The 15,353-nt window shown below is 38.9% G+C and overlaps 1 protein-coding gene across 1 annotated transcript; it reads right to left on the bottom strand.

Annotated features, from left to right (window-relative positions):
- Positions 1-1,780: 1,780 nt before the first annotated feature.
- Positions 1,781-13,730, bottom strand: CDO1 (cysteine dioxygenase type 1). Its single transcript, XM_077138909.1, has 5 exons — positions 13,257-13,730; positions 9,314-9,391; positions 7,664-7,818; positions 3,325-3,494; positions 1,781-2,524 (listed from the first exon to the last, which is right to left on the bottom strand). The coding sequence occupies exons 1-5, from the start codon at positions 13,424-13,426 to the stop codon at positions 2,495-2,497; spliced, it is 603 nt and encodes a 200-aa protein (XP_076995024.1). The 5' UTR covers positions 13,427-13,730; the 3' UTR covers positions 1,781-2,494.
- Positions 13,731-15,353: the final 1,623 nt, after the last annotated feature.

Below are 15,353 nucleotides of genomic sequence, written 5' to 3'. Positions count from 1 at the left end.
TTAGGCTAGTAGGCCATCTGATCTCCTGTTGTGTGCTTAGCAAAAAACTCCTCTCTTTGAAACTCTAGTGTCTCAGGAATTGGCCAGTTGAGCACGTCAGGCAGACAACCCTTCACTTTTATTCATTATCAGTGATTTGGGAAATTCTGAGTAAGGAAGAAGATAAAATTAACAGATTCACTGTCAGCCTTTTGTTAATTTCTCACAATATATTCAGAGGAAGAACATTTGGCCACACAAAAAGCTCTTTGAAGAGATTAAATAGGTGATTCACAGCTCCTCTCAATCAAACTAGAAAGCACCTAGGAAATTTAAAGGCATTGCTCTCAGCCACCTCAGTAAGTCAAAAATAGAGATGAGATTGTCTAAGAAATATCTGTGGATAGGCCCTTGTCTAATGGAGCAAATTCCCATGATTCAACAAGATTCTTAATTTCATACCCACAGAAACACTGCCAACTTTGACTGAAAGGGACAGGGGGTGGGTGAAGATTGTCAGACCCCCAAAATTTGATAAGCAGGAAACTGGCTGATTAAATCACTTAGATGCAACTGTAAGCTACTGCTTATGAAAAAAAAGAAGGATGACAGAGGGCAGAGCCTCAAACCACAGAGGATATTCCCAGTCCTTGAAACTAAATGGTGTTGGCCTGATTGGATTTTGAAATTGCTTATGACTTCTGACTCTTTTTCTTATGCCTGTTTCACCACTGTATTTTGGGAGATTAACTTTTTCTTTAGTTTCATAGGCCAACAGATGAATAGGAATTGTACCCAGTATAGATCATACCCAGAACCTCACTTATGCCTAAATTTAGATGATTTAGATAAGATTTTTAAGCTTTGAGTTGATACTGCAAAGTGATGAGACTTTGGGGATTCTAGGATAGCAGGAATGTATTTTGCACATAGGATTTATGTAAATCATTGGGGACCAGAGGACAAACTGTGGAAGGTAGAATCGCCACCAAGTACATCCATGTCCAAATCCCCAGAACCTATGACTGTGATCATACACGGCTGTACAATGCATCATTAAGGCCACAACCTTGTGATGAAGTTATCTAATCACATGTGTCCTTTAAAGAAGAAAAGCGAGTCAGGAGTAGGTCAGTGTGATGAGATGAGAGGACTTGATGCACCATTGTTGGCTTTGAAGAAGGCGCCTTGACCCAAAGAATGCTGGCAACTTCTAAAAGTTAAAACACTCAAGGCAACAGTTCCTACCTAGAGCCTACAGCAAGGAATCCACCCCTGCTGACAGCTTGCTTTTAGCCCCGTGAGAGCCATGTCAGTCTTTTTTTTGGGGGGGTGGGGGGGTGGCGGGAAGGTGCATGGTCCGGGAATCCAATCTGGGTCTCTCACATGGAAGATGAGCATTCTACCACTGAACCATCCATGCACTCAAGTTGTGCTGTTTTAAACAACTAAATTTTTAGTAATTTATTGTATCAGTAATAGAAAACCAATATCATACCTAAATCATAAAGTTTCTCCAAATTAAGTTAATATATCCAAACAACTTATAAACATACACACACAACTCACAGGCCAAATTGATTGCGTCTGTGGATCACATTAGGGCCAGAGGCCCTCGGGTCATTATATTTGGCCTAATTTGGGAACCTATTTGAAGCCCAAAAAGATAAATTGCCTTTTATTGTATATATTTTTTGCCCTCTCACATTCCCTAAGAGTGCTTTCAGCAGTCTATCAAAATCTACAAACATTTGATTTATAAGAAACTCTTATGTTCATCAAAAAGACAACAAACATAAAATTGTTCAAATTTACTTTTATTAAAATTATTTGGCAATTTTGGTAGCAGTACAAAGTCTTTGACTGTGACTACTGGAACATTAGACATGAGTTTATGTTTTGGCTTGTTATAGGTTTGGGTACATGTACTTTCTAAATCTCCTGCCCTGCATTTCATTACCTAATGTCAAAGTGCCTTAAGTTTCTCAATCTACAATAACCTATTATTCATAGAAAAGGAATTTGTAAAGTAAGATTGAAAAAAATAAAATCCACAGCTCTAAAAACCTTCCCTTCAAACATTAAAAACATACGAAGCATATTAAGGACATGTACAATTAGTCCACCAGGTAGCAAGGCAGGAATTTGAAGTCTGCAGTTTCTTGTTTTCACTTATTGCTAATTACAGTTCAGTTATCAAAGATATTCCAAAAGCTATAAAAACCCTTATTGACATTTCCGGTATGGCTCCAAAGGCATTAGAGGACAGAACCAGGAAAGCACTTGGTTTGACCTTTAAAATCACAGACCTTTTTCTTTATTGAGACTTTTCTTCTGTAGTAGCTCAGGACACTATTTGCTCACTTAATGCCTTACAATTAGCATCTGCCTTAGAGTAGATCTAAGTACTGGCTTATTTAAGTGTATTACTGGACAGCAAATGGTGGGAGGTCTTTCTCTCCATAACAAAGCATTCAGCAGACTTAAAATAAAGCTTCAGAAGGTTTGGTGCTCCTTAGTTGTTCTCCAGCGAACCTGAATTTGTCTTTAAGGAAGAAAGGAAAGTTACATAGGAATCTTTACACAAAGTGCCATGGCATGTTTTAAATTGTATTACTTTTTCAGCAGTGAATGACAACTCAGCTATGACAATGGAGCCCTATGGTTTTGTTCTGGCTTAAGAATCTCTCTTGGGAATTGGAATGAGGAAGACAAAGCAGGGCTGAAATGGCCAATTTATTTCACTGCAAGTAAAAGATGGCCACACCGTATTAGTGCTGCGTGCCTTATCATTTTTATGCGGAAATTGTTTCTTACGGAGGAATGTATTATTAGAATTTACTTTCACTGATAACATTATTCTCAAAGAAAAAGCAAACTTGCCAATCAAAACAGGAAATTTCTTTAGTTCTATCATTGGAAAAGTTTCTTAGTTTTTCAAGGCTGACTATGCAAGTTATTTGTGTTGTCCCAGCAAATAAGATCCATGAGTATTACTTAATAGCAGTAACAGTCATATCTAATAATATGGTTTTCACTCTAGTTTCATAACACACGAAAAAAAATTTCTTTGGGAATGAACATACATTTTAAAGTTTTTAGGAAGAAAATTCTTTGTATCTAATTTAATGTTTATTTATAAATTGAAACTATAGTCTCTAAAGTTAAAGAATTAAGATACAGGTACCTCTCCCAGAGTTGAGATTAATGTCATTCTTCAGTTCAGGAATACTTAAAACTTAAGATGTTCAAATAATATTTAGAACAAAATAGCAATGCATACAGTGTAATGTCAACCCAAACCTAGCAAAGCATTTAAACATAGGAGAGAGATGTTATACTTACTAATGGGGTCCTGATTCCAAATTTGCTATGGAACATCATGGTGACCTTGTTTTTATGTCCTGTTCTTTGATCAAAGGCGTGACATGTATCAAAAGGTGGACTGTACAAGTGAAGGCTCACAGCAGGTTCTGTATGACTGATATTCTCTACCCGATGTAAGCCAATGGAATCTAAACAATATCCAAGAGGGAAGAATAGATGAAGGAGTTTAGATGATATCAGAAGGTAATAAACCTTTTATTTACCTAAGCTCATGAATCAATTTTGATGGATATGGAGTTATAGAAATTATCTAGAATTGAAATTCTATTTAAAGATGGAAAGTGACATATATGTATTTGCTTCTGGTCCTTCCTGAAAACCCCCTAAAATGGTAGCAAAAGAATTTTAAAAGGAACAGATATCCAAAGACAAAGAAAATGGGAGAAGAGAAAATAGTAATGAAAGTTTGAAAGTTGAAAGTGTATGGATGACTTCACAGAGCAGAGAAAGTTAAATCCTAAACTCTACATGGGGAAAGTCAAGAAACAACCTGAAACTCCCAATAGCTCAGGAATTAGCAGCACATCACTTCTAGAAATGGGGGTGAAGGTAGAGCTAAAAATAAGATAGTTTGTTGAAAACCTATTTAAGAAGTAGAGTCTCAAATCCTTTTCACCAGCTTCTGCTCCTTTACCACCCCAGAAAACAGCTTTACTCTATGGAAAATATTACAATGGGTGAACGAAAGATTGGTAGATATCAGGCACAATAACAACAGAAGAATTAAGGAAAAATTTACACAATGAACGGCAAGATCCTCACTTTCTTCACCACCAGAATGCTATCAGACAGGGTTTTGTTCTCTAGGCAGAAGATGGAAAGCAGCTTCTCAAGCAATCTGATTAATTCAAGAAAAAAGCCTTAAAGATATTACCATCTGGAGTTCCTTAAGGAAAAGTCCCCACCAGATTATCCTAGATGTAAGTCCAGTCGAGAAACCCTGAACCAAATACCCAATGAGATTTATCATCCCTTATTCTAAAATGTGAGCACAACCAGAGACATCAGCATGGCTTTCAGGCTCTCGGCTGACCTGGGCACTGTCCACTGACCCTGGATTGAGAAATAAAGTGGCCCAAGACTGTGAAAAGAAAATAACATGAACACATAGTGCCAAAGACACAAAGCATTTGACCTAAGGTTCTAGTATGAAAGACAGTGGCCAAAACAACCTTAAAAAAGCAACTTGAAATACACACTACTCAGGAGAAGACTTAAACAAACAAAAACCCCATATCATTATTATCCTCAGAGAGATTTAAAAAATTATAAAAATGACAATTCAGAGAAAAAAGAGCATTGAGAAATAAAAAGATAGCAAAAATAAAGAACTGAATAGAAGAGTTTGAAGGAAAAAACTGAGGAAGATTCAAAGAACAAAAGGAAAAGAGAGAAAATAGGAAAGGTTGGTGCTTTTTTTTTTTTTTTTTAATCAGAGGAACAGTCCATGAGGTGTAATATCTGAATATTAGGAGTTTTAGAAACATAAAAAAATATATATCTAAGAAATAACTTGAAAGTATTTTCTTGAATGAAAGACAGACACAAATCTCCCGGTGGAAAGAACCCACTGAGTACTAAGCACAATGAGTGAGTCACAAAACAAGACACTTCTGGATCTTTCTCTGCCCCTAGTATTCTGAAATTTCATACTAATGTGTCTTGTTTGCCAAAGTTTCTAGAATGAAAAAAATAGGTTTCATAGAAAGGTCAGAATGGTATGTAAAATGGTGCAGGTGGGGAAATAGTCTGGCAGCTCCTCAAAAAGTGAAACATAGAATTACCTTATGACCCAGCAATCCCACTTCTAGGTATATACCCCAAAGAACTGAAAACGGGGATTGAACAGAAAATTGTACGTCAATGTTAATAGCAATATTTTTCACAGTAGTCAAAAGATGACAACACCTCAAGAGTCCACCAGCAGATGAATGGATGAACAAAATGAGGTATATACGTTGAACGGACTGTACTAAGTTTTAGTACATGCTACAAAAATGGATGATACTGATGAGACCGAAAGGAACCAGACATTAACGGAAAAATATTGTTTGATTCCACTTTTATTTCATGTATATATCTAGAATAAGAAACTTCATAGAGAAAGAAGATAGATTAGAGGTAGTCAGGAGTGGGGAATAGGAAGTTATTGCTTAATAGGTAGCATATTTGTTTGTGGTGATTGCAATTAATGTTGGCACCAATTTGGTTTGTTTTATTAATGATATAACTTCATGAGCTGGCATGATGATGAAGAAAGAGCAAATAATAAAAGCAGACAACTTAGGTTCTATTCCCAGCTAGAGAAACTAGGTTAAATTGAATAAATACCAACTTCTAGGATCTTCCATTTTCCTTATATTTAAAACAGTGGCCTAATTCTCACATCTGCAAACTCTGATTCTGTTAATATTCTGCCCTTTATACAAATAATTATTTGTTCTACCAATTGCAGGTATATATGCCATCCAATGCTTGCTAAAAAATCTTGCAAGGCAAGATCCTGCAACAACATGCCACCCATTCTTCAGAGAAGCCTCCAAGGCTCATGCATGAGTTATTCATTCTAGAATTTTTTTTGTCTTTGCCTCTTTGAATTTCATATACATGGTGTTTCCCTTATATTTGATTTTTTTTTTTCATACTGATGGATAGCAGTTTGGTCCAGGCCCATTACTCTTGCCCATTACATAGTCTTTTTGCCTCAATTCTCCCTCTCCTCATCTTATAATGTACAATGTTACCAAATGGATCAAGACATTGCTAATTAAAACTCTTTTTAAGCTAGTCTTGGAGGCCCAGAACCTGATTTTACTTGACTTTCATACCACTTCCCAGCCTAATCCCATTCTTCTTTCTTCTCTACAGATAAACCATTCCTGAATAGCTTTCATTCTTTGCAACTAACTATTCTGCTTTCACTCACCCTACTCCCTTGTATTTGAAACATCCTTCCCCCAGATCATTATCTGTCTCAACCCTATTTCTGCATCTGTAAAAGTTAGAGTTTGAAAATTTGTGGTCTTTGAGTTGTGTAATTAGTCTATAGAAATATTTAGTTTATGCCACCTAGTATTTACAGACTGGCAAAACCTAACATAACATTCAGAATTTCAACTCTGCAAAGGAAAAGACATCAGGACAATCTTGTGGAGCTGAGTGGCTACTGCTCCCCACTTAGCTAGTGTGGTAGACATTCTCCAGCTCATCACTGTCTTCACCACAGCCTTATCCCTGACCTGCATCACCCACTTACCTGCTTGGCTTCTACAGGTTTTTGCATTGGAGACTTGATAAACCTTCCTCTATACGTGACCTTTGTAAGTGACATACATTCCTAAACTAATGATCTAACACATTTAGACAAAGTATCAATGCTAATATGATTATTTAAGATATATGAAGAAAAAAACGCTTTGCCAAAGAAACCTCTGGAATACTTTATTTCATGTAAACAGGATAGCATCCCAATTTGAAATCAAAGCTTGGGTTCAAATCCTGGCTGCCACACTAAGAGCTATGTGACTTTGGGCAAGTATTTAATGTATGGACATCTTCATCTATAAATAAGAATGAAAAATATCTACCTCAAACAAACTTTAATGAGCTTCTTGGAAAGTCACTATCCCCTTGAGGAATATAAAAGTTATCAATGCCTCTCCTGAAAAGCATTATGGCTATTCCTTCTCATATTTAGGGAAAAGACTGAATTCATGGGGCAAGATATCTAGAAAGCACTGATATATAATATGCTTCGTAAAGTTATTTATTCTAGAATTTTACTCTTTTTTGGGGGGGTGGGGTACATGGTTTGGGAATCAGACCCGGGTCTTTGGTATGGAAGGTGAACATTCTACCACTGAACTGCCTGTGCACCCTCTTAAGGATACTCTTTTAAGCATCCTGTATATGCTGTTATGTATTTAGGGACTAGCTAGCATTCTTAATCACCTCCAGAATAGTTCTTTACATTTTCTAACACAAAGATTAATATTCCCAACTTGTTCTATCTGTTTTGTCCAAAAATTCTTTTGTCATATTTGTTCAAAAACTGTCCTATGTCTTGGCAGGTAAATCACTTTTCAGTGGATACTGATCTGCATGCATATGTGTTTTTTTAAGTGATTCCAATTCAGATGCAAAGGCTTAAAAAGCAAAACCCACTACTTTTAGGTCATTTCCCAAGTATATAAAATCATGACGCCATAATCCAGGACATGTCTAAACAGCCAGAAATTCAGTTAGGAGCTCAAGGTTATTCCCACCTGCCCTTAGAAAAAAAGGTATAAGATTTTACCATTAATGTAGGCACACTGGTTTTCCCTCAAGATTCTTTCAGACTTCTTGATCATCTCATTGGATTTTTTATCAGGCCAGGCAAACAGTGTCTCCTTTAGATTTCCCTGTAGCATCTTCATAAAGCAGTGGGAGTCGGTGTGATCATGGATACTGCTATATATACACAAAATGACAACGGAACTCAAAAGACGGCCCAGTATAGAGACCTGCAATAACAGTCTGCACAGACCTTCAGCTGCATGCTGTCAACAGGACATCTTCCAGGCCCAAATCTATCTGGTTGCATTTTTGAGATGTCCTCAATTTATTACTCAACATTGTTCAGGGGGAAAAAGTAATAAAATAATATGTCATCCCCATCAAAGCATATAAGGGATGCAGTTTTGATACATATTCTTATTAAAGGCCAACAGTTAATTTTCTTTAAAACCTTATCATAACACTACTTTGGTAACAGAATAACAAAACAAACTATTTTCTGCCTTCCACAATATATGGTTTTTAACAAGTCACTTAAGCTGGGCTAGAGCTTGATTATAAAAGTACATCATACTTTTTAGAAATGCTAAAGATAATTATCTATACCAATTCTACCATACTGTTTAACATTTAGTGTTCTTCCTGCCCCAGGCTTTTTCTCTCAAGTTCTTTTGGGCAAGAGAAGGAGGGAAGTATGTGTATTATGCTATCTTCCTAAAATTATACTGCAAAGTATATATAACGTTACTATTTTGCAGATTTAGAGCATATCCCTGTGATTACCTCCTAATTTTGGTGGGAGAAAGTGAATCGGATTTGGGAAAAAAAAAAGATTTATTCAAGTGATCTTTGTAGCAGTAAGAAAGTATTAGTTATAGAGTTGAGGAAAAGTCTGTACCTGTATATATTATTGGCATTTCATATGTTGAATTCTATTAACCCGTGCGCTCGCACATGCACGCGCGTGCACGCAGATAACTTGTTTCCTAAATCCTCAGAGCCTAGTGTTACTCCTGGTTAATAGGCTTCCAAAAAAATATTGAGAACGAATGAGAACAACTCCATTCCACCTAAGTAAATAAATATACTCTGTGGAGACCGTGGAGCTCGCCCTCAACTTCCCAAAGCCTTGCGAATTCATGTTTGTCTTCTCCCATCAAAAATGGGTCTTTCTATTTGTTCATTTGTTTTCTACCATTCTCAAGAGACAGAAGAGAATTTGTTTAAAGAGATAACAATACTCAGCTGGTCATAAAACCAGCAAACGTAAAAACTAAAGAAAAGTGGAGGAACCGAGTTTCAAAGTATTGTATCGATCATATTTGTTTAAAGTTGTTTATCCTCTAGGTAAAGAAGCTAAATAATTAACTTGAAGTAGAAATACCTTTTCTGAATTTGTGAAATGCTTTTCTATCTCCAGTATCTAGATCTTTGGTCTTTATTTCCACAGTCATTTTTTGGACTAGTTTTTATATTCATGGTGTGTATCTAAATCCCCTATGCTAATTTCCATGAACAATTTTTTTTATGGGATTGGGGAATACGGTGAAGAAATTATACAATGAGATTTGTTAGTACTCAAAAGATTTGTGGTTAGCTTGTCATTGCATTTCTCAAATGCTGTAATAGATGCTCTTAATAAATACCTGTGAATGAATGGTTGTATTACCTGCCATGTCCTTCGCCCCAACACAGAATCATCAGATTAAATTTTCCATTTCCTTGATCCACAAGATTTCGAGTATACCTAAAAAGAAAGTACTGGGAAGTTTGTATTTGGTTGATGGAACAAGCACTGGGAAAAATGAGTGTGTCACAAAGCATCATTCATTTACAAATCCTAATGTTTCTACTTAAACAACTTTGAAAGTGGGTTTCTAACTAGAAATCCTACACAGATGAAAACAAATATTTTTCAGAGTTAATTTTGGACATTTCTGTGTTTTGAATCACCGCCATTTGCTGAGATTGCTATTCAGTTTTTATGAATGGCATGGGAAAGGCAACAGAAAATAAATACAACCATATTCAAGGATTCTACATGAGACAGCCTCAAACTGAAAAAAGAGAATAAGAAGTTCTCACAGAAGGGATTGGCAAAGTCCATTACCTTTCTAGGCAAGAATGCTGCTATTATTATTGTGTGTTTTTTTTTCCTCCTTAGAGGAAATCCAGGACTTGAGAAGCAAGATTTCATTAAACAGATGCTCTACAATTCTCTTTAGTTCTTACAATAGCCCAGACTCAAAGCACTTCCAAAAGCACTCATAATGAAAAGTCCTTCACAAGGCGGGTGGGAGTTGACTGATGAACCAGAAGAAAGGAGACTATATTAGATAAATAAGGAATACTCCAAACCATTTACAATTAGGAAAAACCATAAGTGACCATAAAAACCAAACCAAACCAAAAAAACCCCTAAACCAAACCAAAACTACCACCATTATACCACCAAAAAAAGTTTCTTGGGTCAAGAGGTACTACAACACTATCTAATTAGCAAAGTTTGATAATTATGATATACATTTAGATTGTCATTTTTTAAGGAAAGGGATTTTTACTGTATTTTATTTAAATGTTTTATTTGGAAATACTTTCAAATTTACAAAACAGTTACAAAAAAATAATATAAACCCCATACAGAGAACTCTAACATACCCTTATCCCCCCAGATACCCAGATCCACCAATTTTAACATTTTGCCATCTCATTCTCTCTGCCTATCCATCAATCTATCAATCCATCTATCTGTCTGACTATTTATCAATTCATTTTCTGAACACTTGAGTAGGTTGCATACATTGTGCTCCTTGAACATTTAATACTGTCATATACGTTTCCTAAAAACAAGAATATTCACTTATGTATCCACCTTAAGTGCAGTTATCAAATTCAAGAAATTTAACATTTATGTAACGATATAGACGTATGTTCCAGAAATGTCCTTTTGGGCTTTTTTCCCTCCATTATTAGATCCTGTCCAGGATCACACACATTACATTTAATTATCACTATCTCTTGAGTGGCTTATTCTTTTTTTGTGTGTTTTTAATTATGGGTACATATCTACAACATAAACTTTCCCATTTCAACCACTCCCAAGCATGACATTCAGTGGAATTATTCATATTTACACTGCTGTAGTATCCTTACCACCTTCCCCATTTCCCCAAACAGAAACCCTACATCCACTATGCACTAACTCCCATTTCCCCTGCAGAACAGCTACAAAAATAATATAAACACTTTACACCCCACCAACAGTACTCTAATATTTTGCTTCTTTGAGTTTGCATATTCTCCAATATTTTCTTTGTGACTACCATGAGGCTTAAATTTAACATCCTAAATTTGTAACAATCTTGTTTGCTTTGATACCAACTTAACTTCAATGATATAGAAACTGTTTCTTTGCCCCACCTTTATGAAGTTATTGTCACAAATTGCATATTTATATATTTTGAATAAAAAAAACATTGATTTATCATTACATAGCATTTAATTCACAGTGAGCTCACTTTTGTGTCAAGATTCTACAGCTCCTTCTGACAGCTTAGCTGTCACCTCTCTAAGGTCTCCCTGGGAATCTAGTGCCTGGCCCACCCAGGAAAATATTCTGCTTGGGTCTTCTGTTTTGACCCTCCCAAGATCAGAGATAGGAATCCTCAGCAGTACTAGGACTCCTATTATATGCAAAAAAATACTATGGAATTGAATGCTGCTTTCCCATCTCCACCCCCAACTCCTCAGCTTCAACTACAGCCTTTATCTTAAAAAGCTTCATTGTTGAGCATTAGATAGCAGCTTTGATCGAGCAACACAATTGTTTGCACTTCAAAAGGTATGGAAGTCGAGATCTGGGTTGGATTCCTGGACCGTGCACCCCACCCCACACCCCTGCAGAAAAAGAAAAAAAAGGTACAGAAGCTGCCAATCAAATTCAAGGTCTTTTGTGATGCTCTTGTTGGAAAGATTAAGAGCTATTACAGCCTACCCTAGTTATTTTCACTTGGCCAATACATAGCAAGTCAGAAAGATATTATTATCTTAACATATATATGGAGGAAGTTTAGTAGTGATTTAGAATGTGGACTCTGAAATTATATTGCAGGATTTGAACACTGAGTCACTACTTGGTGGAAATATAACCTCAGAGTAACCAACCTCTTCATTGCCTACTAGTTTTTTCACCTCTAAAATGGGGATAAGAATGGTACCTATCTCATAGGGTGGTTGTAAGATAAATGAGTTAAAAGATACACAGTTATTAAAAGAATATGTGGCCCATAGCAAGATAATGCACACAAAAATGAAACAAAAACTAGACTTTCAAGTAGCTATATTATTAGCAACAGAATAACCTTCCTGAGTTGAAAGGAACCAAAGGAATTTCCTAAAGCCACTTGCAAATGGAAAATGCTACCTCAGCTAGGCTTTACTTCTTCTATTTCAAATCCTATTTAAAATTCAGCTGAAACAGTTCTTGTGGACAAAAGTTGACCAAACTTAACTGCGCATTTGTGGTGTGGTGACTAAGAGAAACTATTCCCAAGGAAAACCAACTCTTTCCTTAATCTTCCCTTTTAACTATCACTCTCCTTTCTCCCTACACTCAACACACCCAACCAAAATGCTCGAAGCGCCGGTTGACTTTCGAATTAGCAGAATCTCCCTCAGGCTGATTAACTTTTACTTCTGTCTTGGTGAAGAAATTCGTTTTTACTTTATCACCAAGCCGGGGAGGCAAAGCTTAACAGGGCACCTCACTGGAGCACATCTGGGAAACAGAGGTCTTTCGATTTAAATTCTAGATCCTCAGAGCAAAGGACAAGAGAAAGCAGATTGTTTAGGGTCTGTTTAATTGGTGAAACCTGATGGTGGGTTTAATGAATCCGAGTCGGGGAGGTATGTCAAATCAGCTTGGAAGAACGACCAGCAGAAATTGACAACGCTAGGACGCTATTTTACGGTAGTGAAAAAGCCTGCTGGCAGGTGCCTGGGTGCCGGCAACCGGTAGTTGTGTCCTACACTGACACTGCTTTCTCCTGATAGCTTGCATTCTCTCGGGAACAACCTCCCTTAGTCCAGACGGTCGGTCCTCAGGCGGCCGGCGGGACCAAGCCTCTTTGGGTCCGGCCGCGGGGGCCTCCCCGCATCACCCTGCCCGGGGTTGGTGATCCGCGCCGGGCCCAAGGCAGCCAGCTGAGTCCGAGACGCGCGCGGCAGGGAGGCGATGGCATTGTTCTCAAAGCCAAGAAGGCGAGCAAGAGTCGCGCCTTTGCAAGCGCGGGGCTTGGCGAGCAAGGAGAAATCAGAAACCCCCACAGCGGCGTGGTGGCCTCCCCTCGCGGCGCCAGCTAGGAGCCTTCGGCCGGCAAGGCCAGTGGGATCAACTTTCCGCGGCGCGCGGAGCTGCCCCAAAGCCTCTGGAGCGATGGGGGAAGGGGTCAGGGGCGCGGGGAGCGCAATCTGGGCTCCCCCGGTTCCAACCCCACCCCCCCTCCATGCCTTCTCTCCCTTCCCTCTCGTTCTCGGACTAAGAAAGAGGGCACAGCCTGGATTGGAAGCCCTCGCCCAGCGATCCTCGGCCGGCAGGGCCAGCGCGCGCTCACCTGTATTGGTCGAACTTGGCGTACACTGCCCACTCGGCGGGGTCGCTCTCGTAGGCTTCCATGACGGCCTGTACCTCTTCCACATTGATCTCGTCGCCGGCGAAGAGCTGGTGCAGAATGCGGATCAGGTCGGCCAGGGTCCGTGGCTTTAGCACCTCTGTCTGCTCCATTTCGCGCGGAGCTGGCGGCGCGCGAGTCTCACTGCTAGACTGCGGTGGACGGAATTGAGTCAACCGCGGAGCCGGGGCGAGGGACCCTTGCTGCCCGTTAGATATAGCTACAGGGACACACACGCACACGCACACATACAAACACACAAAATCCCGAAACTCTTCAGAGCCAAAATGCAGGAAACCGTTGTAAAGATATCAAGAACCACCCCCCCTTCGCCCTCGGCAGCGTGGCGGGTCTGAGCTCGCAGAGGACACACGACAGACAGAAATCAGGACCAAATCTGCAGGATCCAGACTCCCAGCCCTTTTTAAGCTCTCGGAATCAGCGGGAATGTACCAACGGCCCTCGGGGAAGAAGGGGTGGAGAAAGGCGGGGAGCAAGCAGAGAAAGGTGGCGGAGGCTGAAAAGCGTGTGGAAAAGACCGACGCACACAGCCCAGGCTGCCGGAGCACTCCAAGTCCTCTCTAGGGCCCCTTCTCTTCGGTTGTTATTGCGCTCGCGGTGGGCTTCCCGCAGTCTCTCCCCCAATCCAAGGGCCGCCCATCCCAAACCCTCTCCCTGCGCGCCCCCGCCGACTCGCATTTCTGTGTTGTGCGTACCACCTAGCGTGTCAGCACAAATTCAAGTATGGTGTAAAAAAAAAAAACCCTCTTTTTCTCTCACAAACACGCACACGCTCATGATTTCATCGATCACCTCTATGTGGATGCCTTCCATATTCCCCTTCATGGAACTCTGCTTCTGAATTTTACATGCAGAGTTCTATCTCCATTCAATGCCTTTTGGCACCTAAAACGTAGTATGTTTGAAATTCCTTTCAAGTATGCTTCTCTACTTCTGGAGGTTGTTTTTCTGCAACCAGGCACCTAGGGTAAAAGAAAACCTCACCTACCACTGCCTACTCTCTCCTTTTTGCTTCGTTTTTCCCTGTACATTTTTAACCATTGCCAATGATTAAATGATTGCCAATCATTTCGTATCTTCATAATATCTCTTGTTTTCCTGCCTTTCTATTGCTACTCCACTTGTTTAAAGCCACTATTCTATTTTGGCTGAATTACTGCACCGGCCTCTTTAACTAGTTGCCCTGGTTCTAGCTTTTCCTCATGGGAATCCTTTATTCACAGCTCCTAGATTAGATTAATTATCTTGAAGCTCAGAATTGATGATGCTGTCTCAAGGTCAGAAACTTTTCAATAACCCTGAATTGCCTCCGCAATTGGTTTGTCAGCTTAGCATTTAAGGCCTCTATATTTTGGTTCTTAACTACCTTTCTGATCTCTCACCCTTTACTATTCTTAACAAATATAACCTACAGCCAAATTGAATTGTCACTGTTTCGTGTGTTCATCAAACCCATTCTTTTGCTTAAACTTTCCTTCTGTCTAGATTCTAGAAGGTCATTTCACTATGTTCGAATCTTACATCAAGGTCCAGCTCAAATGTTTTACTCTCAGATGAATAACCTCTTCTTCTGAACTAGAGCAATTATCATTATCAGTATGTTTCTTCTGGCACTCACCATTACTAGCAGATATTGTATTTACTTATGTGGATCATCTTGATAGGGAAAACGTTTAGGTCCATTTATACTTTTTTTATATTCCCCTCAATGTCTAGCACACAGTGCATTGTGTAGTAGGTACTCAAGAAATATTTCTTGAGTGCACCCATGAATGGAGTTCAGAGAAGTATATGGACAACTGACTAGAGTAATTCAATTCTAGTTTTTCTTCAGGAACTCTGGGGTTGCGAGTTCAATTTCAACCTAGATCCTACCTCAAATCTGATTCTTAGTTTTATTTTTTTTTTTAAGTTTCTCTGCAAAGGACACCTGAATTCTTTCCAAAAGAGTTGCACACGAACATAATTCCTAACTGCCAAAAAAAAAAAAAAAAGGTTGGCATTATGAACTGTATTAAC

This window comes from Tamandua tetradactyla, chromosome 21 (assembly GCF_023851605.1).
Source record: "Tamandua tetradactyla isolate mTamTet1 chromosome 21, mTamTet1.pri, whole genome shotgun sequence".
Classification (NCBI taxonomy): Eukaryota; Metazoa; Chordata; class Mammalia; order Pilosa; family Myrmecophagidae; genus Tamandua; species Tamandua tetradactyla.
The sequence above is the reverse complement of the archived record's forward strand: the minus strand, read 5'-3'. Positions and strand labels throughout refer to the sequence as shown.

Coding starts and splice junctions, on each gene's coding strand:
- CDO1 (XM_077138909.1), bottom strand. CDS start 13,426: ATGGAGCAGACAGAGGTGCTAAAGCCACGGACCCTGGCCGACCTGATC. Junction 9,392..13,256: donor GCCAAGTTCGACCAATACAG/GTGAGCGCGCGC, acceptor CTTTCTTTTTAG/GTATACTCGAAATCTTGTGG. Junction 7,819..9,313: donor TGGGGCGAAGGACATGGCAG/GTAATACAACCA, acceptor GTGTATATATAG/CAGTATCCATGATCACACCG.